Below are 25,009 nucleotides of genomic sequence, written 5' to 3'. Positions count from 1 at the left end.
CCCCATTCTGGAAACTAGACCCCTTAAGGAACATATCTAGATGTGTGGTGAGCACTTTGAACTCCCCCAGTGCTTCACAGAAGTTTATAACGCCCGGCGTGAAAATAAAAAAATCATATTTTTTCCACAAACACGATCATTTAGTCCCCATTTTTTTATTTTCCCAAGGGTACCAGGAGAAAATGGACCCCAAAGGTTGTTGTCCAATTTTTCTTGAGTACACTGATACCCCATATGTGGGAGAAAACTACTGTATGGGCGCACGTCGGGGCTCGGAAGGGAAGTAGTGACGTTTTGGAATGCAGACTTTGATGGAATGGTCTGTGGGTGTCATGTTGCCTTTGGAGAGGCCCTGATGTACCTAAACAGTGGAAACCCCCCACAAATGACACCATTTTGTAAACTAGACCCCCTAAGGAACTTATCTAGATGTGTGGTGAGCACTTTGAACCCCCAAGGGCTTCACAGAAGTTTATAACGCCCGGGCGTGAAAATAAAAAAATCATATTTTTTTCCCACAAAAATGATATTTTTGCCCCCAATTTTTTATTTTCCTAAGGGCAACAGGAGAAATTGGACCCCAAAAGTTGTTTTGCAATTTGTCCTGAGTACGCTGATACCCCATATGTGGGGGTAAAACACTGTTTGGGCGCATGACAGAGCTTGGAATGGAAGGAGCACCATTTGACTTTTTCAACGCAGAATTGGCTGGAATTGAGATCAGATGCCATGTTGCATTTGGAGAGCACCTGATGTGCCCAAACAGTGGAAACCCCCCAATTCTAACTCCAACCCTAACCCCAACACACCCCTATCCCTAATCTCAGCCCTAACCCTAATGGGAAAATGGAAATAAATACATTTTCTTTTAATTTTATTATGTTTCCCTTACTAAGGGGGTGATAACGGGGGTTTGATTTACTATTTATGGCGGTTTTTATGTTTGGCAGCTGTCGCACACTAAAAGACGGTTTTTATTGTAAAAATAGTTTTTGCATCACCACATATTGAGAGCTATAATTTTTTCGTATGTTGACCCACAGAGTCATGTGAGGTCTTATTTTTTGAGGGACGAGTTGACGTTTTTATTGGTACCATTTTCGGGCACGTGACATTTTTTGATCGCTTTTTATTCTGATTTTTGGGACGCAGAATGAACAAAAACCAGCTTTTCATGAATTTCTTTTGGGGGGTGCGTTTACACCGTTCTGCGTGCGGTAAAATTGATAAAGTGGTTTTATTCTTCAGGTCGGTACGGTTACAGCGATACCTCATTTAGGTCTTTTTTTATGTTTTGTCGGTTTTATGCAATAATAACCATTTTATATAAAAAATAATTATTTTTGCATCGCTTTATTCTGCGAGCTATAACTTTTTAATTTTTTCTCTGATGCTGTGTGGCAGCTCGTTTTTTGCGGGACAAGCTGATGTTTTCAGCGGTACCATGGATATTTAAATGCGTCTTTTTATCGTGCGTTATTGCACTTTTTGTTCGGCGGTATGATAATAAATCATTATTTTTTGCTTCGTTTTTTACTTTTATTTTTTAAGGGGTTCGCTAAAGAGGTTAACTAATGGGACAGTTTTATAGGGCAGGTCGGTACGGATGCGGCCATACCAAATATGTGCACTTTTATTGTTTTTTTTTCTTATTTCCAAAAAATGAATTTATTAGGGGAATTTTTTTTTATTTATTTAGCGATTTTTTAAAAAAAAATTATTTTTACACTTTTTTTTTAACTTTATTAGGTTGTCTCAGAGGGGACATCACTGTCCTGTGACAGATCGCTGATCTGTCACATCACAGATCACTGTGACAGATCAGCAATCTGTCACAGGCACTGCACTTGGCTTCCTCGTGCCTGTGCTTTGCAGGCACTGAGGAAGCCAGCTCCCTGCAGGCCCCCGAAGGTCCCGTCACCATCTTGGATCCTGGTACCTGCAGGGAAAGAGCCCCCCGCAGCAGCGCTGCACATTGCGCTGCTGTGGGGGGCTCAGGGAAGCACGGAGGGAGCCCCTCCCTGCTGATGCTTCCCTTTAACCCCCGGTACACCGCGATCGTGTTTCATCACGGTGTGCAAGGGGTTAACGTGTTGGGGGCGGTCTGTGACCGCCCCTGACACATAGTGCCAGATGTCAGCTGTGATAATCAGCTGACACCCGGCCGCGATCAGCGGCGCTCACCACGTGGGCGCCGCTGATTGCGCTAGACGTACTATCCCGTCCATGGGCATAGGGTCCCGGGTCCCATGGACGGGATAGTGCGTCTCATGGCAGAAAGGGGTTAATAATAGTATCTTGATATGATTAGCCCCTAACCCTGGTACTGGTATGCATGGCCCCATCCTTATAATTGGCCCACACCCCTATCCCCATCCTGGTATGCATGGCCTCATCAGAAAACATTAAAAAAACAAACCATTACACTTACCTACCCCGCGCTCCCTCGCAGCGTCCTGCTCCGGTGCTAGGAACTGCTATATGCTTGTAAGCAGCGCATGGCAGGGGCGTCATGTGCTGCTCACAAGCAGAGCACAGCTGCCAGGACTATGTACGCAAAGGGCAGTGAGTATTCATTGCTCTTCAGTAGCGCGCAGTGTCAGCCACCGGCTTCCTGCTGCTACCTGCGGTCACGTGTGCCGCTACTTAAGAGAAATGAATATTTGTGAATACTCACTGTTCTCAGCGCTGCTTACAAGCATATAGCAGTTGCTGGCACTGTAGCAGGACGCTGCAAGGGAGCGCCGGGTAGGTAAGTGTAATGTTTTTTTTTTTTTTAATGTTTTCTGATGCATACCAGGATAGGGATGGGGGTGGGGGCCACTTATAAGGATGGGGCCCTGCATACCAGGATAGGGATGACACCATGCATGCTAGGACGAGATGGGGGGCCATGCATACCAGGATAGGGATGATGGGGCCCTGCATACCAGGGTAGGGATGAGGGGTTCATGCATACCAGGATAGGAATGAGGGGGCCCTGCATACCAGGGTAGGGATGAGGGGTTCATGCATACCAGGATAGGGATGAGGGGGCCCTGCATACCAGGGTAGGGATGAAGAGTTCATGCATACCAGGATAGGGATGAGGGGTTCATGTATACCAGGATAGGGATGAGGGGGCCATGCATACCGGGATAGGGATGATGGGGCCCTGCATACCAGGATAGGGATGAGGGGGGCATGCATACCAGGACGAGATGGGTCCCTGCATACCAGGATAGGGATGGGGCCATGCATACCGGGATAGGGATGAGGGGGCCCTGCATACCAGGGTAGGGATGAGGGGTTCATGTATACCAGGATAGGGATGGGACCATGCATACCAGGACGAGATGGGCCCCTGCATACCAGGATAGGGATGGGGCCATGCATACCAGGACGAGATGGGTCCCTGCATACCAGGATAGGGATGGGTCCCTGCATACCAGGATAGGAATGATGGGGTTATGTATACCAAGATAGGGATGAGGCGGTATGCATACTAGGATGAGATGGGGGGCCCTGCGTACCATGATAGGAATGAGGGGGCCCTGCATGCCAAGATGGGGATAAGGATTCCATGAATACCAGGATAGGGGATATTAAGTACAGAATTTACTACGTTTTTTGCTTCAATTTTTTTCCCTAATTTCCTCTAAAACCTAGGTGCGTCTTATGCTCCAAAAAATACAGTAATTTCAAGGAGAATTGTAATTAAATACAGGAAAAACATTAAAATGATATTAAAATATTTTTATTGAATAATAATAAATAAAATCTGAATTAATATGCAGCTGGATCAAACTGGAGCACGTGTGGAAAATATATGAAAAATGGATTACAGTAAATAAAGCCACAATATTCACAATAGAATAGAAAAATCCTAATACACACTGTCAGTATAAAAGCACATTATATCAACTGCCCCTATCATTGTTAATATGAAGGGAATCAAATATAAATATATATATATATATATGTATATATATGAAATCACAAAAACGGAAAGTGCTGCATTGTGCAAATGTGAAGAGTGTTATAACCAAAGTGCTCTAGTGCCAAAGGTGCTATACAGAAACCAGCGCCACAATCACTGTGTGATAAAGTGCTAATAGTGCAGACACATCATGGGGCATATAACTACAATGGCCCCCCCCCGGCCTCCAGCAGAAGGTGACAGCGCTGGAGCACAGGAAAGAAGGGTGAGTATAAATTTTTTTTGGTTTTTTTTTGTATGTGTGTAGGTTAATAGGGGTGAGGGAACCATGCATACCAGGATATGGGGGTGAGAGGACCATGCATACCAGGATAGGGGTGAGAGGACCATGCATACCAGGATAGGGGGGTGAGGGCTCCATGCATACCAGGAAAGGGGAGTGAGGGGACCATGCATACCAGGATGGGGGGATGAGGGGACCATGCATACCAGGATAGGGTGTGAGGGGGCCATGCATACCAGGATAGGGGGTGAGGGGACCATGCATACCACGAAAGGGGAGTTAGGGGACTATGCTTATCAGGATAGGGAGGTGAGAGGACCATGCATACCAGGATAGAGGGTTGAGAGGACCATGCATACTAGGATAGGGGGGTGAGAGGACCATGCATACCAGGATAGGGGGGTGAGAGGACCATGCATACCCGCATTTGGGGGTGAGAGGACCATGTATACCAGGAATGGGGGGTGAGGGGACCATGCATACCAGGATAGGGGGTGAGGGGACCATGCATACCAGGATAGGGGGTGAGGGGACCATGCATACCACGAAAGGGGAGTGAGGGGACTATGCATATCAGGATAGGGAGGTGAGAGGACCATGCATACCAGGATAGAAGGTTGAGAGGACCATGCATACCAGGATAGGGGGGCGAGAGGACCATGCATACCAGGATAGGGGGGTGAGAGGACCATGCATACCCACATTGGGGGGTGAGAGGACCATGTATACCAGGAATGGGGGGTGAGGGGACCATGCATACCAGGATAGGTGGGTGAGGGGACCATGCATACCAGGATTGGGGGGTGAGGGGACCATGCATACCAGGATAGGTGGGTGAGGGTGTCGAGGTAGCTATTTAGGGAGGGCTAAGTTAACCCTTCACGGTTGAGCCAGTGATTTCCAAATTATTCCAGTGTTGCTAGCAACTCAAATGGCCACACGGAGACTGGGGTCTCTGTACGGGAGGATCGAGGCAGATCAAGCCCCTTTATTTTAGTCACATCTTTTATAATCTTTTGCTTAATTATGCAAGGTTCTCAAGTACCAATAGCATCATTTCACTTTGTAAGCCAATAATATTGCAAGAAAACCGGAAACTACATATATGTCCGTACCTGAATAGTGTAGAAAGTAGTATAATGGCATATTCTTCAGAGTTTTACACTCCCGCCTCCCTAAACTTGTACAGATGGGAACAGTCTGGTTTCATGACAGCCCATGCCAATTATAAAAATTTATCTTACAGCAACAAAAACGGAGAAATGAAACCTTCAGAGAATGGACAAAACGAAACTTCAGCTCTGATTTTAGTATTAACCCTTCACATTCCCCCCTAGATAATTTTTTTAACACATATGCAGCATCAGAGGTGCTATCCCAAGCTAACAGCTTGAGGGGTACTGGTCTTCACATGACTGATGCTGTGTTACCAGTCATGGCTGTAGCGGCGCACCCATCCCCCCTGTATACTGCAGTTCACGAATAACAATTTTTGATGATGGTGGTGGGGATCTTTTGTAGGTAGGCATGTGCTTGGCTTCAACATCTTCATCAAGTAGCCTTTTGAGATCGGTGCAGAGAGGAGCAGGGGCAACGACACCTTTGGTATCATCATTAGCTGTCTTAGTGCAGAATTTCCTAATACATACAGAAATACACCAAAGAACAAGTTTTAGTATCACATATACAACAAGGATACAGGCAGCAATGTGTAACAAGCTCTGTAAGATCCCAGCTATCCAGCCCCCAATTCCCTTAAACCAATTGGCTGGATTGAGAAAAGAGAAGGTGTCTGACCACCAACTGTCCTTAGTACGATCATTGTCTTTATCGTTTTGATCTGAGTCTTTGAATATCTTCTAACTTTAACTTTAACTTCTACCAATAATAATATGGAAAATGCGAAAAACCAAAACATTATGTCCCCTTTATTTGCTATTGGCTTGTTGGGTGATGAGGAGGACTTCATAGGGACCGTCATACAAGGGTTCTAGTCCGTGCTTCCTGACATGCCTTTTCACGACTACCAAATCAACAGGCGTTATAACAGGTGTCGGTTTCTGCTGAATCTGGAAAAGAAAAAGAAACTAAAGCATGGGTGTTAGCAAGATTTTTACTAAGCAGAATAACATATTGAACACCTCGGTCAGTTTCTTCTGATAACTGCTGAGGCTGGAAATTTGCAACTGGGGGCCTAGTACCAAACAATATCTCGTATGGGGACAGGCCATATTTTGCAATAGGGGTAGTACGGATATGCTATAACACAAAGGGTAGGAGCTCTGGCCATGGAGCCGTAGTCTCCTGCATGATTTTGGTCAGTTGTCCCTTCAGTGTGCCGTTCAACCTCTCAACTTTCCCACTGGATTGTGGGTACGGAGTATGGAGGGCTACAGTGGATCCAAGCATTGTCAGAACTTCTTGGTACACATGAGAAGAAAAGGCCGGACCTTGATCACTTTCAACAACTTCTGGAACCCCATATCTGCATATAACTTCCATCACCAGTTTCTTCTCTGTGGTTTTTGCAGTCATGTTGGTAACAGGGAATGCTTCCGGGCAACTGGAGAACCGGGGCCCAGTAGAATTTTTGCACCAGTGCGAGGGCCTGATTCTTTCCTCGATGTGTAGGTCCATGTGCCCATGTGGCAATAGCAGGGTATAGCTTAGGGAGACGCACAAGTTGGTCCTTTTTCAAGAGACCATTATCCATTCGTGCCCCATCAGTCTTCCATTGCTTCACCTCTTCCTTTGGAGACATTCTCTGCATCGTCATTAAGTGGTCTCGCGGGGTCTGACAGAAAGCTTCAGTCTGTTGTAGATCATCAGGTTCTTGTAGGGTCAGTGCTTCTTGTAACTGTTTACGCTGAGAGCGTGTGGTCACCATAGTTGGTATGGTTGGTTCAACGGGTAAAAGAGCCGCGGCTTTTGCTTGCATATCCGCAAATGTGTTGCCAACAGTCTATGGACTGGTCCTAGGACCGTGTGCCTTAACTTTGATAATAGCCACCTGAGTAGGTAATTTGATCGAGTCCATGAGGGTTTTAACAGCTTCAGCATTTTTCACTGGGGTTCCGGCAGTAGTAATAAACCCTCGATTGGCCCATAGAGCCCCAAAATCGTGAGCAATACCAAATGCATACCATGAGTCCGTGTATATATTAGCCCGCCTGTTCTTGGCCAAAGTACATGCAGTAGACAGAGCCTGGAGTTCTGCTTCTTGTGCTGACTGCGAGGGTGGGAGTGCAGCTGCGTGCACTACAGTGTCCTCTGTGGTAACATCATATCCCGTGTGGAATCTACCAAACTCGTCAGCATATCTTGAACCATCCGTGTATAACACCAGATCAGGATTTCGGAGTGGATTCTCACTGACATTTGGTGGAGTAGCTGTTTCTTCAGTCAGAAGTTGGGAACAATCATATTGGAGATAATCCTCATCACTGCCATCTTTCCTTATAGTTCATTATACCGTCTTTCAAGGCATTGTGAAGGGGTTGCATTATGCGGGATGCATCCGGTATCCACTGACAACAATAAGTGCATAGTCCAAGAAAACGCTGGAGTTCAGATTCATCTTTTGGGAAAGGAAGGTTGCTGACAGCTATTTTTCTTTCTTCTGCGAGGTGTCTGGCACCCTGAAGGAGACAGTGACCCAAGAATATCACTTGACCAAGGCAGAACTGAAATTCAGTGCTACCAGATACTTAAGGAGGCTAACAATGGCAGCAATGGCAAAAGACACCTGCTCATTTTTTTTTTTTTTTTGCAAGCTGGTTGGGACTGTTTTGGGCCCCTTGAGGCATAACTGTCCATATTAACTGTCGTCCCTTCTAAGTGAATGCAAATAGAAACTGGCAGTCTGGGTGTAACGGAATGCTAAAGAAGGCATTGGTAAGATCAATAACTGTAAACCAAGCAGCATCCTGGGGTATTTGGGACAAAAGAGTATGAGGATTAGGCACCAGGTTTGAGAAACACTTTTACTGGTTCTACAGGCATTTTCCCTATATCATTTGGCCCTTTTGATCAGAGTTTAGATGGTATCTCTGAGAGGTATGGGGTGAGTCATTGATCCTCAGGCAATATTGGGGGTGGATCTGAGCCTATCAGGGCCATCATAACAGTAGGAAGGGCATGCAAAATACAGATTTCCTCACTGTCTTCATCTGCATAGGGATTAGATAGCGTAAGAGCCATCTGATCATCATCTTGGAATTGTATTCCGGAGGGGAACAGTGATAATCTGCCCCTAGTAAATTTACTGGACATGTGGGGGAGATCACAAACTGAGCAGTAACGAGAATTAGCAGGGAGGGGCTGAGGAGCAGGATACCCATTAGCTGAAGTCTGAGGGGGGGGTTGAGAGTTTGTTGTGTGCTCCAATGATACTCAATGATACTGATAAGGCCTCTTTCACACTTCAGTTTTTTGTCTCAGTTAAAATCCGCCAAAAAGGCAGACAAGCGGATCCGTTCCTAACTGATCTGAATGGATGTCACAATAGAAATCAGTCTCTGGGGGATCCGCCGCCCAAAAAAACCTTGCAAGCTCCGTTTGGAAATCTTTGAGGATGTTGACGGACACCAACGTTTTGGCGGATCCTCACAAAAACGGATGCAACGGTCGGCAATCCGTCAAGATCCGCCAATAATGAAAGTCAATGGGGACAAAAACGGATCCGCAAAGAAAAATGGCGGATCCGTTTTTTTGCCAAATCGGCAGATCTTCACTGATTGTCAAAAACGGAAGTGTGAAAGAGGCCTAAGAGACTGGCTGTGTGCTCGCAGCTGCGGTGGGGGCGAAGGGGAATATGGTGTGGGCTAAGATGGGAGGGGGTACTGAAGCAGCTGCAGCTGCTAGCTTGCTTTTTTTTTTTCTCTCTCTCTCTCCTGAACAGAGCAGGTTAAAGTCTTCTGAAAACTTTTTTTTTTTCCTTCTGGATCGGGTGAACGGGGATTCAGGCTGGCTGCGGATGATAATAGGTACCGTCAGCATTCAACAACGGAAAGGTGGGGGCTGCAACACCCGGTCTTCTTGTGCCACAATTATAACAAATTATAACAGACCTCTCTCCACTGAGGATTAGTAACTCCACATACAGCACAGATCCACCCGGCAGGATCATAGGGTGGGGGCATACTGAGTTTCGGTAGTCCAGGATACATCGGTGCCTTAGGGTTAAGGGGCACAGAGCTTACAGTCGGGAGGAGAGGCTTGATTTCCTGGGGAGGGACCTTATCATCTAGCAGGGAAACTTCTTGTTTCAAATCATCACTTTTAACTATTCGACTGCCTGACACACTGTCTGGATCTTAGTTCCTTCTTTAATCAATCACATTCTCACACCACAGTCACTTTCTTGAACCACAATACATCCCGTCCCTGTCATAATAATAGACAATTTTTCTTCTTCAACATAGCAATAACACAAACAATCAGAATTCACTTGCTGTTCAATGTCCACATTGAGAGAGTCACAATCACTGGTCAATCCATGGTGTCCGTCCCTTATGAGGTACGGTTCGAGCACTGGGCCCCCAACGGGACTACACCTCTATATGATTCCACCCATGAATCACCCCACCACGGGGACAAACCTCAGATCCTCTTTGCAGCAACATGCACAGGAAAACCACACCAACGGTCAGTCTGAACAGTATAACTGCCAACTTACCGAGGTTGCCGTGGGGGATGATCAGTCCCAATTTTCCAACACCTGTGTTCGCTCCGAGGGGGGTGAGGGGACCATGCATACCAGGATCGGTGGGTGAGAGGACCATGCATACCAGGATTGGGCGGTGAGAGGACCATGCATACCAGGATAGGGGGGTGAGAGGACCATGCATACCAGGATTGGGGGATGAGGGGACCATGCATATCAGGATAGGAAGGTGAGAGGACCATGCATACCAGGATAGGAGAGTGAGAGGACCATATATACCAGCATTGGGGGGTGAGAGGACCATGCATACCAGGAATGGGGGGTGAGGGGACCATGCATACCAGGATCGGTGGGTGAGAGGACCATGCATACCAGGATTGGGCGGTGAGAGGACCATGCATACCAGGATAGGGAGGTGAGAGGACCATGCATACCAGGATAGGGGGGTGAGAGGACCATGCATACCAGGATTGGGGGATGAGGGGACTATGCATATCAGGATAGGGAGGTGAGAGGACCATGCATACCAGGATTGGGGGATGAGGGGACCATGCATATCAGGATAGGGAGGTGAGAGGACCATGCATACCAGGATAGGGGAGTGAGAGGACCATGAATACCAGGAATGGGGGGTGAGAGGACCATGCATACCAGGAATGGGGGGTGAGGGGACCATGCATACCAGGATCGGTGGGTGAGAGGACCATGCATACCAGGATTGGGCGGTGAGAGGACCATGCATACCAGGATTGGGCGGTGAGAGGACCATGCATACCAGGATAGGGAGGTGAGGGAACCATGCATACCAGGATAGGGAGGTGAGGGAACCATGCATACCAGGATAGGGAGGTGAGAGGACCATGCATACCAGGATAGGGGGGTGAGAGGACCATGCATACCAGGATTGGGGGATGAGGGGACCATGCATATCAGGATAGGGAGGTGAGAGGACCATGCATACCAGGATTGGGGGATGAAGGGACCATACATATCAGGATAGGGAGGTGAGAGGACCATGCATACCAGGATAGGGGAGTGAGAGGACCATGCATACCAGCATTGGGGGATGAGAGGACCTTGCATACCAGGAATGGGGGTGAGGGGACCATGCATACCAGGATCGGTGGGTGAGAGGACCATGCATACCAGGATTGGGGGGTGAGGGGACCATGCATACCATATTTTTTTTTTTATATTTGATTCACTCCATATTAACAATTATAGGGGCAGTTTATATAATGTGCTTTCTTACTGACAGTGTGTATTAGGATTTTTCTATTCTATTGTGAATATTGTGGCTTTATTTACTGTAATACATTTTTCATATATTTTCCATACGTGCTCCAGTTTGATCCAGCTGCATATTAATTCAGTTTTTATTTATTATTCAATAAAAAATATTTTAATATTATTATCATTGTTACTGTCTTTTTAGCACATTTTTTTTGTAGGACTTCATTTCTGATTGTGCTGGACAATTTATTTTTATACAATTGGTTTCACCTTTGCTAAAGGACAAACATTCCACCTGTGCCATGATAGATCTCTAAGCTGTGCGTGGCTGAGGGCTGTAATATACATTTATTCCTGCCTGCAGGAGATGTGTTGGCTCCAGCCCTGGTGTCATGGATTCACTCCACGTCATACATTACATTGTTTTTGATCCTAAGGAATTCAGATTACTGCACAATCTCTCCTGAAATGGGGAGCAATATTATTATCTCTAATCTTCTGCTCAGGATTCATAGTAGCTCCAATGGTCCACCATAAATGAGGGCAACTCCAGTTTAGTGTTCTCCCCTCGTACATACGTTGTTGTTGGGGATGTAACATATTTTTTTATTCTGTCTTTTTTTTAACCTGTTCCTTCTGTATGATAGTTTGATTGTGGTGGGATCGGCCTTCCTGCCTAATGTGAGTCTGTAACTCCCTGATAGTCTTGAAAAAATCTCTCCATCGCCTCTTCCAAATGCCTAAGATCTAAATATAAAGTGCCCCTGTCAGCAGGATTGTGCACAGTAACCTACAGACACTGTCAGGTCAGCGCCGTTATACTGATTACAAGGTTGCCTGGTGTTGAAATCCGTCTTGTGGTTGTTGTTTAATCTGTATTTGTAGTTTTCAGTGAATGAGATTCTCGTGCTCTGAGGCGGGGCTGTGGGCGGGGCTTTATGTGGTGCTCTCATTACATATTCAGCTGATCCCTCACTGACCTGCCCCCCATTATTACATAATGCATATAATAGTGTTGATATTATTGTTGACAACGCCTATAATATTGTGGCTATTGTGAGGCTTAGAGAAAAAAATTACAAATGACACTGGCGGCACCTGGCCACTAGCATCTATCTCTTACATATAGATGGTACAGCGCAGGCGCCGCCATCGCCAGTGACATTTTTCTGGATGTAATTTGTTATGTAAAATAGGGGGCAGGTCACTGAAGGATCAGTGTCATAAGCCAATACAGAGGAATATGTATGCAGAGCACCACATAAGGCCCCGCCCACAGCCACTCCCACAAACCCACCACGATGCCGAGAATCTCATTAACTGAAAACTACAAATACAGATTAAACAATAACCAGCCCGCAGCTGCCCAGAAAAGGAACATCTATTAGATGTGCCAATTTCGACGCTCTGCCCGGCTCTTCCCACTTGCCCTGTGTTTTGTTTTATCTCTAATAAAAGACTTTATTCTGGCTGTATCTTTATTTACCATATAACTATAATATTAGTAATGGATAGGTGTCTTATGGACACCTCTCCATTACTAAGCCGTGGGCTTGATGTCACCTGACAATACAAGGGTGACATCAACCCTACAAATATGAACCCCACTTGCCATCTGTAATGAATGGAAGCGGAGGCAGAGATGGTGAAGTTCACATTCGTTTTTTATTTTTAAAGTGGAACCTCGGGACCACGGTCCGGGGGACTCCGAAGGGGGCATGACTAGTGAGCCCCGGGTACCCTTAGTAAAGTCCTTCAAACAGGACCAGGATGGATACCTGGAGGATGCAGGCGCTACCTCCAGTTAGACCACGGACACATGGCAGCTGTCCCAGCGGGACCAAAAGGAAATAACAGATTCAATAGCAGAGTCTGTAGTGAGGCAGGTGCTGGTTCCGGGTGGTTGATAGTTAACAGGCTCCAGTAACCTTGTCACAGTCCACGGACTGGGATGGCTGTTGGCGGAACGGGATGGCTTTGCACAGATGAATGCAGATATTGCCAGGGTAATCAGGATGCAGATAATCTGTGGAGACAGATAGCATGTGAGAATGCATAGAGACTGCAAACGCAGCGCATACAGGTCAGGAACAGAACCGGATGTAGCGATGATAGATACACGTTGCTCCGGCGCTCTCCCTATGGAGGAGAGGCCAGAAATAGCAGCCCATGCGCTGCCATTGGATAATTACCAGATTTGAAAAATGCACGCTGTCCCTTTAAGAAGCCAGGGGAGCGTGCACACATGCTCTAATAGCTTTGCCTGGAGACCTGCTGGCAGGAGGCCAGGAGCTGGAGGAGGGGGAGGGAATAGAACGCCGAGGAGCAGCATGAGGCAGGCAGAGAACATGCTGCTGTACAGGGACAGCGTGCAAACCCGGAGGTGAGTGACCAGAATGGGGTGCAGTGGCAGGCCGGGGCGCAGGGCAAGCATGGGGACCAGGTGTAACACCATCACTACATGGCAAGTAAGAAGAGCCCGGCAAAGCGCCAGAATTGGCGCATCTAATAGATGTGCCTTTTCTGGGCAGCTGCAGGCTGCTATTTTTAGGCTAGGGGGACACAATATCCATGACCCCTTAGAATCCTGAGAATACCAGCCCCCAGTTATCAGGTTTAGCAAGGCTGGTTGTCAAAAATGGAGGGGAACCCATGCCATTTTTTAAAATTATTTATTTAAATAATTAAATAAACAGTGTGAGGACCCCTCTATTCTTGATAACCAGCCTTGCTGAAGCTGACAGCTGAGGGTTGCAGCCCCCAGTTGTGAGTTTTGCCGGACTGGTTATAGAAAATAAAAGGGAACCCATGCTGATTTTTTCATTCATTTATTTAGTTATAGCGCAGGCAGCGGGTGAGGAATACTCCCATCATCCGTTCCTGCTGTCACTGTTCTTAGCAGCAGCAGGTGTTAGTTGATGGGAGTAATAATCCCAAAAGCCCCCACCTGCTGTCATCATTCTGACTTTAATATAGCTCATCATTCTCTCCGCCGGCAGAGCAGGGGAGAATGATGAGAGTGTCTAAAGCACCCGCCACCGGGGCCCAGCGCTTACTGTAGTGCTTCTTCCCTGCCAGCCGTCCATGTGGTACTGATGATGCACACGGGCCGCACACGGTTGTCACACATGTGCCACAAGTATTACACACATGGACATCTCCGGTACCGTTTTTTCCGGTACTGGAAATATCAGGACGTGTGAAACCGGCCTTATACACAGTTCTCTTTAAATGCCTAATATTTCTTTTTGAAACTTATCTGACAGAAAATATTGGAGCTTACGATAGTATAGATTGTGAAGTCTCCGAGACCCATACTCTAATTACCCCAGAGAGGTTTCACCACTAGTTACTCATTTATTACTGATGGAGACTGTTGAGTTTGATCATTTCAGTAGTTCCTAATCAGGCCCCATTATTAATATCTGACGTGTGTCACTTTATGTGGTGGCAAGTTTGGAATTCTTCACAAAGGATAATAGAAAACAAATGGATCTTACAAATTATTTTCCAGCTTCGCACTATACCCTACATACGATTGTACACTACTGTCTGGGCACATGGCAGTGTTCAGAAGGGAAGGAGCGCCATTTAGCTATTTGAATGCAGATCTAGCTGGAATAGTTTGCAGACACAATGTATTGGGAGCACTGTTCATGGTCACCTGGCAGCTCAAAAGATGTCCCCCATGAACATGCTTGGCTCTATCTTCTCTGCTTTCCATATCCCAAGCATTGCCTTGCTCATCTAACACCCTTACATGGATCTGGATTTACACTGGGACCCTAGGCTTTGTTACCTGCTATTCTGTGGTGTTAGATGGCAAGAAGAATAGTCAGGTAGCTGGGTCAGAACCAGAAGGACAGAATCAGAAGACACAAGAGTAGTCAGTTGTCATGGATTTTTGATTGATGTAGATATATATCTCTGTGTGTGCTGCGGCCTGTCCTAATTAGACAGAGTCTTAAGGGCCTGTCACACTAAGAGATATCACTAGCAATATCGCTATAACTAGTGACGTTATAGCGATATTGCTAGCGATATCTCTGTGTCTGATACTTACCAGCGACCGGCTCCCCCGCTGGTTATCGCTGATAGCGCGAGAACGTTCAGGACTGTTTCTCGTCTTCAGCTTCCTGTGGCTCTTCCTGCTGTGAGGACGAGCGACGCGTGGAGCCGGGCGGGAGGACGCAGGATCGCCTGGTGTGACAGGTAAGTAGCGATCCCCGTCCCCAGCGATGTCGCTAGTGAGATCTGCCTATGTGGCAGCTCACTAGCGACCACTTAGCGATGCACCAGCGATCCTGACCGCTTCATATTGCTGGTCGGGATCACTGGTACATCGCTAAGTGTGACAGTACCTATATTGAGCGCTCAAGGAAGGAAAGACGCCAAGCCTAGTTAGCAGCAATCCTTTCCAGCAGAACTCTGGAAGTTTATTGAATTTACTTGGTTTTATCAGTTCGTACAAAGAAGTGGTTACTCATTAACATAAAGGCTGAACTTCTTATCTAATTGGTCAGTTTAAATACATGAACATATATGGGAGAGTTTACCAAAAAGCTGATTCTAGCAATATAATTTACGACCCATTGTCCTGCAGTGTCAGCAATGTTCTGATATCGGCTGGCACATCTGGCCTTACTTCCTCATTTCCCATGTCTGCTAGATATTTCTCAAGACACGAGACAATGCTATCACGTTGGTTGTCCAGACGGACTTCATGGGGTTAGGTCATCTTTAGCCACTGATTATAAAGTTCAAGAGAGCTGTGAAGGTATCTATGTGTGCATATGAATATATAGAGTATATATGAGTATATAAGTACATAGCATATAGCCTATAGCAGGCAAGTGAGATCTAGATGAAATACATATACATATATATTTCCATAACAATCCCCCCTTAGATATCACTTGTCCTAAAATCCTGCTCCTGGCCCAAAGCGCTGCAACTCTTTTATGCTGCCAGTGGTCTGACGCACGCCTAGCGCATACATCTTCCCTCCGTATAGACTTTCGCAAATGGGCGGTCAGGAGATCTGTCCCTAACGGGGGTTTGGTGCAATGTAATCAAAAGTCTCTTAGTTAGCAGTCTATGCAGTCAGTGCATGTGTATTCTCTATCAGGTACGTAATTTATTCAGTCAGGTAGGTCATCCACAGCATCATTCCAGCTCAGGTGTATCTTCTGGTATGAAGGCCTTTTCCTGCAATGCGGTGCGTGGATCAAGGTGGGGGTTTTCCTTGCAGGTTGGTGGTGTCAGCACTTGGAGAAGGGCCATCAAATCTGGGATCGAGTGCTTCTCCTTATGGACTTTTTCCACCCACACTCCGTCTCCTGACTTCAGGGCGTGCATACCAGGCACCGAATCTGGACCTGGCAATGAAGGAAAAAACTCGAGAATGGACATTAGCAAGATTCTTGATAAATTCAATTACACATGCAGACAAAGTATCATTTTGCATAGTCAACTGCTAAGTAAAGAATACCCCTAAACTGGGTTTTTGACCCAAATAAAGTTTCATATTGGTGACAGCTTTTCCTGAGCCTTTGGGAGTGTCTAATGCCAGGGTTTGACTGTCTCTTGGGCAATTTTTTAGCATTCTGCTCTTAAGTGTCCCACTTAGTCTATGGTGCGGGATGGTGGGAAGTGTGTGTAGGCCTAAGTCTGACCCTACTGCTAATCTGATCTCTTGTGTCAAGTTTTGCTGTGAATGTGGGTCCCTGATCACTTGCTATTGCTTCTGGAACCCCCATATCTGCACACTATTTTTGAGAGTAGCTTCTTTGCATTAGTCTTCGCCAACCGGTTCCTTACTGGGAAGTCTTCAGGCCAGATGATGTGGGGGAACCTTTCCCGCTTGTCCGATGTTGAATTTGTCGGAGGCCAGACAGCTGCTGGGAATTTGGCTGTTAAGGTGGGAGTCAAGTCCAATCAGGTCATTCATCTGTGTCTTCAATTCTGTGCGGGGGGCCATGTGCCCATTGAACCACCGTAGGGTACACACTTTGAGGTAGACTGGGTCTGTCTTGAGGTAGATGTTTTGAGGTAGACTGTTTGAGGTAGACAGGTTTCTTGGAGCCCAGTGCTTTTGCCCTTCAGCATCCAGCTTTCCTTCCCCTCCTTCCGAATCTGGTCCTGCTACTTCTTGTACAGGTTTCGGGAAGTCATTTTGTCAGGTTTTCTCGTCTTCAGCCGACATGTAGTAGCCGTCCGGCTCTACGACCTCTCCCATTTTCCATATTGTCTTCCTCTGGCTGCTTCTTTGGCTTGACCTTCAACACTGCCACCACTTTTAGTAGTTGAAGAGCGTCCAGCAGGTCTCTGATGGCTCCATGATGCTTCACGGTCGATCCGCTTGCTGTGATGAAGTCTCTTGCAGCCCAGATGGGTCCGAAGTCGTGTGCTATGCCATGCGAGTACCTGGAAGTTTTGTTCTTCGCAATCTGGCAGGCCTTTCGTCTACTCTATCAGCTCCGCTTCTTGGGCTCTTGGGCTGACAAAACTTCTGGACCATAGAATGTCTTGATCGCTGGTCACTGCACATCCCGTGTGGAACCTTCCTTCATCATCTGCAAAACTGGAGCCATCTACAGTATCTTGCAGATTTTTCATCTGAGGGTCTGCATCCGCATCCCCCCTTGGGAGTGGGAGTAGAGACAGGTAATGGCTGAGAGCACTGAAGAGTGGTGGAGAGCAGCCTTGTCATGAGGGCGTGTGCTGCAGATATTGTTTTCATGCAGGAGGGCCCCCTCTTGCAACTGGATCCAGGCCGGCTGAAAGGTAGTCTAGAGCAGGGGTCCCCAACCGCCGGTCCGTGGCCCACCACCGGGCCGCTGCAGTGCCCTTGCCGGTCCGCGGACACAAGGGGAGCTAGGGGCGGTCAGTGGCGTAGCAGGGGCTGGGGCGGCGCGCAGCAGTTCTTAGACTGCTCTCAAGTGTAGCAGCGGCCAGGGAGCGATCAAAGCAGCTCCTCTGCCTGCAAGAGGGAATAGCAGGAGCAAAGCTGCAAGGACCCGTCCAGCTTCCTGCCCGCCGCCCGCGCTTCCTGTCTCTGACTGACACAGAGAGGAGCGCGGCCGCTGCTGTGTCAGAGCGAGGAAGCGCGGGCGATGCTGCGGACAGGTGAGAGGAGAGAGGTGGTGTCTGTGTGTATGTATAATGTATGTGTGTGCGTGTGTGTATGTATCTGTGTGTTTGTGTATCTGTGTGTATGTGTGTGTGTGTGTATGTATGTGTGTGTGTGTGTGTGTGTTTGTCTGTGTTTGTGTAGGTGGAGCCTGGCCCTGGAGGAGATGGGGACATGAGGAGAAGACCGTGATGGGGAGAGAAGGCCATGATGCCTGGGGTGACGGGAGAAGGCCATGAGGGGGTTATGGGAGAAGGCCATGATGGGGGTAATGGGAGAAGGCCATGATGGGGGTAATGGGAGAAGGCCATGATGGGGGTAATGGGAGAAGGCCATGATGGGGGTAATGGGAGAAGGCCATGATGGGGGTAATGGGAGAAGGCATTGATGGGAGTGATGGGGAGAAGGCAATGATGGGGTGATGGAGAGACGGCCGTGATGGGGTGAAGGCAATGATGGGAGTGATGGGGAGAAGGCAATGATGGGAGTGATGGGGTGAAGGCAATGATGGGGAGAAGGGAGTGATGGGGTGAAGGCAATGATGGAGAGACGGCAGTGATGGGGAGAAGGCAATGATGGGGTGATGGAGCAGGCAAGGATGGGGGTGATGGAGCGCTCATTCAAAACCTATGGTGAGTTGAGTCACATTATAAATGTTATTTAATTATAAGTATGCACTGCTAAACTACAACTGCGTCCATAGCCCCTCCCTCTTATGACCAAAGCCCCGCCCCTGCCACACCTCCATCCCCACCCTGCCGGGCCATGGAAGAATGGTCTTGCTGAAACCGGTCCCTGGTGCAAAAAAGGTTGGGGACCACTGGTCTAGAGACCTCTGGTTTTCCTCGGTGGGGTCTGTTTTAGGACTGGCCAGTAGCATGACCTTCAACATCTTTGTCCTTCCTTTTCTGTTCGGCAAAGACGGGATGGCTTCTCATAGTCAGGGAGGCCTAGAGCTGGCACAGAGACTATGAAGTCTTTCAGTTTCCTGTACGAGATGAAGGCTGCATTGCATTGTACAGAGGCTGCATTAAGCCTGGAGCACCAAGGATCCGCGTTCTGCAGTCCGAGACTCCGCCTCGGCCCGGCCCATGCCACGCAGGTCAAGTACCCGTCCGGCCCCGGCCCACTCTCTGAGCTGTTCAATTAGCTTTGATCCTGATTCCCAGGAATGCACATTTAATTCTAATGGAAGCTTGAAGTGTTCCTTCATGATTGGCCAGAGTGTTTCACCTGCTTTTATCTCCATTATGGACCAGAGATCACTCCAGGTTGCAGCATATGTCTGCTGGCTCTGCTGCATTCTTTGGTAAAATGGCATGGGGTCCATATCTGGGTCTGGCAGATTTCTTAGAATACTGAACACCTGACTAGGGCTGAAGGGGACATAGTGTAAGAGTTCTGGCTCTATCTGCCCCTGCCTACTTGGTGTCTGTGAGTTCCCTGTAGTGCTAGGCAGCATGTATGTCCCTTCTTCATTTTCATCAGAGGAGGAACTGCCATTGTGTGACTGTCCTTTTGTGTGTGGGTACTTCCCCCCCTGAGACTGTAGCTCCATCTGGCACATAGGATCTTCTGTCTCAGACTTAGCAGGTGCAGTCTCTGATGGCCCACACCTCCCTTCTGCTAGCTGTTGTATCGGGAGGGCACCTGTGTTGTTGTGTGTGGGGAGTGATTCACTTTCCTCGCTAGGTGTCATAGCTGTCTTTATAGAGAGGGTGCCCTGTGGAGATAAGGACACCCCATTGTCTGGGTTTGGCACTGGGCCAGCTGGTGACAATGAACAGAGAGGTGGACAGGAGGGAGAGAGAGTGAAGCAGGGAAAGGTGGAGGAGAGGTTGGGAATAGGAGGAGAAGTGAGAGATGGTGGAGAGGAGGAAGGAGACGAAAGAGGGGGAGAGAGTGAAGACGAGGGGGATGAGGGAGGATGAGAGATGGGTGTTGGTGAGGAAGGTGGAGAGGGAGGAGAGATGGGGGAGAGATAGGCGGGGTGGAGAAGATAGAGAGGGAGATGGTGAGGGAGGGTGAGGCATAGGATGAAGATTAGATGAGAGAGGGGAGGTGGGAGTGAGAATAGCGGAGACAGAAGGAGGAGAGAGATGTGAGAGATGGGAGGAGGGAAGAGTGGGGAGAGAGGAGATGGAGGGGGGGAACGGACTCCTTCCCCTTTTCTGCTGTCACTGAAGGCATGCTTAGATCTGTGGTCCCAATTGTCATGGATTTTTGATTGATATAGATTTATATCTCTGTGCTGCGGCCTGTCCTAATTAGACAGAGTCTTATTGAGCGCTCAAGGAAGGAATGACGCCAAGCCTAGTTAGCAGAAATCCTTTCCAGCAGAACTCTGGAAGTTTATTGAATATACTTGGTTTTATCAGTTCGTACAAAGGAGTGGTTACTCATTAACATAAAGGCTGAACTTCTTATCTAATTGGTCAGTTTAAATACATGAACAAATATGGGAGAGTTTACCAAAAAGCTGATTCTAGCAATATAATTTACAGCCCATTGTACGGTCACAGCAGCAAACAAATACACAAGCCGCAAGCTGAGCACAGAGGACTGAACCAGAGGAGAGCAACACTGTATCTGGCAGATTCCAGCCATGTACTTTGCGCTTTAGTAGGGTGTGGTACATTCCAATTGGCTGAAGTAGGGAGCAGATTACTCCAGCTGGACAGCAGGAACAGATCCCAGATGAGATTGGACACACCATATGCAGAAGCCCTAATATAACAAATGACAGAAAACCAGAACAGTCGAAATCCTCATAAAGTGATTCCATGTTATTAATTCATTCACTGAGGGTTATAATCCTTAGGAGGAGTGAATATTTTGACTCCACAGCCACTTTCTGGAAATTAACAAGCAGTGGATGTTAGAGAGTGAAAAATTACACATTTGCCATTTTATTACCCAGCACATAGTGCCCAGATTGTGCTCCAGGAGACAAACACCAAAAATTAAGTGGATTCTTCTCACTATAATATTGCTAAATACAGGGATCCTAAATGTTGTTTGCGCACACTGCAAGACTCCGAAGTGAGAGCGGATTTTGCCGGATTGGTTTATGGAAACCTTGTTGCTTTTCAACAGCCTTTGAGCCACTAATAGTGTGGGAACCTCTGTTTTTCCATTGGCAGATGATGGACCTGAGTGGGGACTTGTTTTTTGTGAGATGAGAATTGGTATTATTTTCGCCTACATAACATTGATTGGTTTCTTTATATTTGATATTTGGGAGGCAGAATGAACAAACAGTTGAACACCGCACACTACTGGTTCATCCAACAAGGTTTTCTGTTAGACTGTAAAGTCTCATTGTCTTGGTCAATAAAGTTTTTTTTACATAGCTTGCCATTTTTATGGACAGTTTAAGTAGAAATGTTCAAAAATATAAAACTCGAGGATATTTTAATAAAAAATAATTGTTTTTTATCTTAGCAGATGACTGCACCAGGAGATCAGCGGGACAGCTGACATCTACAATTTTTAAATCTGATGATGTTGAGATCCTACAAGATACAACTGAAGTGATTGCTATTACTCCAGATATATCCCCATCCATTCACAGCAAAGATTGGTCATCTGATCCTATGAAACAGGTCCCATCTTCTGATTCATTACTGACTACTAAGAAAAATCAAAGTTACAATAGAGGCAATAAAAAACAAACTGCTCCTAAAGCAAAGAAGTCATATTCATGTTCAGAATGTGGGAAATGTTTTGCACAGAAATCAAATTTTGTTACTCACCATAGAACTCACACAGGGGAGAAGCCTTTTTCATGTTTAGAATGTGGGAAATGTTTTAACAATAAATCAGATTGTATTAAGCACCAGAGAACTCACACAGGGGAGAAGCCTTTTTCATGCTCAGAATGTGGAAAATGTTTTGCAGATAAATCATATTTTGTTACCCACCAAAGAACTCACACAGGGGAGAAGCTTTTTTCATGTTTAGAATGTGGGAAATGTTTTGCATATAAATCACAATTTGTTACCCACAAGAGAACTCACACAGGAGAGAAGCCTTTTTCCTGTTCAGAATGTGGGAAATGTTTTAACAATAAATCAGATTGTATTAAGCACCAGAGAACTCACACAGGGGAGAAACCTTTTTCATGTTCAGAATGTGGGAAATGTTTTAACAATAAATCAGATTGTATTAAGCACCAAAGAACTCACACGGGAAAGAAGCCTTTTTCATGTTTAGAATGTGGGAAATGTTTTGCACAGAAATCAAGTTTTGTTATCCACCAGAGAACTCACACAGGGGAGAAGCCTTTTTCATGTTCAGAATGTGGGAAATGTTTTAGCAGTAAATCAGTTTGTGTTAAGCACCAGAGAATCCACACAGGGGAGAAGCCTTTTTCCTGTTAAGAATGTGGGAATTATTTTACCCGGCAAGCGCTTCTTGATCGCCATCAGAGCAGTCACACAGAAGAGAAGCCTTTTTCATTTTCAAAATCAACTGTTAATAAACATCAGAGACGTCACATAGGGGAGAAGACTTTTTTATGTTCAGAATGTTGGAATAGTTTTAACCAAAATTAAATCTTCTTAAATGGGTTGTCTCTTGTCATTCCTCATGTTTGCTGGCAAAAGGATAAAACTAAACTTTATTAATTCCAAATGTAAAATTATACCCATAATTCACCCCCTGAAGGTTAGGCGTAAAGTTACTAATAGAAAAAACATGTAACCCACATCTCAGTATATGGGGTGAGGTGACGTTTACACACTCACTCTCCAAGCCTCTCATTTCTACGGGTTTCATTGTCCTCTCCAAAGACAACTCATCAAGAGACTATTTAATATTGACCTATATTCAAGCGAAAAAAAAGACTAAAATCATATATCGTGTTATCCGAAACAGTCAGAAAACTAGCCACATATTACCACCAGACCTCAAACTATATACTTCGGAAGTTTATAAGCCACTCCAGTTTCAGGAATAGATAGTATGAATTTGAATTTACCAAATGGCTGCAATGAAACAAAGAGTGAAAAATTTAAAGGGGTCTGAATACTTTCCATACCCACTGTATCAGTAAAAATAACTGTTTATTAGGTAAAGTGTAAAAGAATATCACCATTTTCCGATACCCATTGTGTCTCCATTTTTCATGATTTCGGGGTTGGGTGAAAGCTTATATTTGTGTGCCGAGCTGACATTTTTAATGGAGACCATTTTGGTGCAGATACGATCTTTTGGTCATCTTTTATTGCATTTTAATGCAATGTTGCGGCGACCAAAAAAAGTAATTCTGGCGTTTTTACATTTTTTTTTTGCTATGCCATTTCACGATTGGGTTAATTATTTTTTATAGTGATAGATCGGGTGATTCTGAACCCGGCTATAACAAATATGTGTATGTTTGATTTTTTTATTGTTTTATTTTGAAAGTGGCGAAAGGGGGGTAATTTGAACTTTTATATTTTTCTTAATATTTTTAAAAACATTTTTTTTTTCTACTTTTGGCATTGTGAAAACATACAGCATTGTATCTTAACCAGATTAATATTTTTTTAGCAAATTAAGAATAGTAGAATGTTATCTGTATGTGGGCTTTAAATTTAATTGTTGATTTCTAGTTGGTCAAGAAAACAAACTTTTGTTTGTGTAAGCCTGGAATATTGACTTTTATTGTGTGCTTATCCTTAAATCACTACTGATGTTAGCTGATATGCTAATTATGCATTGTGTTATGGAGCCAGTTTGTTGACTTCTAAAGCAGAGAGGGAAAAACTGTCAGGAACACCGCACTGCACTTACTCACTAAGCCAGTGCGCGTGTCCTGAGTACAAAAACAGTGCTCAAAGATACCCGTGGAGCGGGACAGCAGCAGTGACGATGCGTGCTTCAGACTATCAGGACCTGAAGCACGTGACTGCTGGGGGCGTGGCCTAAGCTCCACAGAGCTAGGAGCTGCAGGGAAACTCCTAGAAAGGTAACTACGGGACAAGTTACCAAGGGTCATAGACAGGGACGTAAATCAGATCAAGCTGGGTCAATGCACAGGATAGCAGGACAGTACCAAAGGGTTAGACAGAGCGAATAGTCAGGACGTAGCAATAGATCAGAAAACCAGAACGGGCAATGGACGGTACAATAGGGACAAACTGTAACGGAGTAACAATAGCCAAGCCAGGACGTCAGAACCGGAGAAGACAGTTGTACCAAAACGAGAGATGGAGTTCAGAGTGAGGGGACAGACCGGGTCATACACGGGAATCAAACAAGCAATGCCGTATACACGCACACCAGGGGGGTCTGACACACAGCCAGAATAACAGTATAGCTGACAGGGAATCCTAGTCTGGAGTGAGTATAAATACCCCTCCCAGATCCAAAGAGAGGCCGGCAAAAGTTAACCCTGTGAGAACAGGACAATAACCATGTCCTAACCATGACAGTAACCCCCTCTTAATAGGGGCCACTGGACCCCCAGGTTTCTCAGGGTATCTGGCATGAAATGCCCGCACCAGTCGATCAGCATGCACCAAACTGGCCGGAACCCATGACCGATCCTCAATGGAATATCCCTTCCAATGAATAAGGTACTGAAGTCTCCGGCGCACCCACCGTGAATCAACGATGCGCCCTACCTCTTACTCCAGTTGACCCTCTACCAACACTGGTGGAGCCACGGATGAGGGATCTTCTCTAACTGTCCCCACAGGTTTTAATAGGGACCTGTGGAAGACGTTAGAGATTTTGAAGGAGGTGTGCAACTGTAATCTGCATGCCACCGGGTTGATCACCTCTACAATC

At 46.2% G+C, this 25,009-nt stretch overlaps 1 protein-coding gene across 1 annotated transcript; it reads left to right on the top strand.

Annotated features, from left to right (window-relative positions):
- Positions 1 to 21,395: 21,395 nt before the first annotated feature.
- On the top strand, positions 21,396 to 22,803 carry LOC141076191 (uncharacterized). Its single transcript, XM_073563550.1, has one exon. It carries the CDS (start codon positions 21,829 to 21,831, stop codon positions 22,612 to 22,614), a length of 786 nt encoding a protein of 261 aa, XP_073419651.1. The 5' UTR covers positions 21,396 to 21,828; the 3' UTR covers positions 22,615 to 22,803.
- The last annotated feature ends 2,206 nt before the right edge of the window (positions 22,804 to 25,009 follow it).

Source organism: Dendrobates tinctorius, unplaced genomic scaffold (assembly GCF_039654945.1).
Source record: "Dendrobates tinctorius isolate UK_male_01 unplaced genomic scaffold, ASM3965494v1 ptg000395l, whole genome shotgun sequence".
In the NCBI taxonomy this organism is placed as follows: domain Eukaryota; kingdom Metazoa; phylum Chordata; class Amphibia; order Anura; family Dendrobatidae; genus Dendrobates; species Dendrobates tinctorius.
This window is presented reverse-complemented; position numbering and strand designations above follow the sequence as displayed.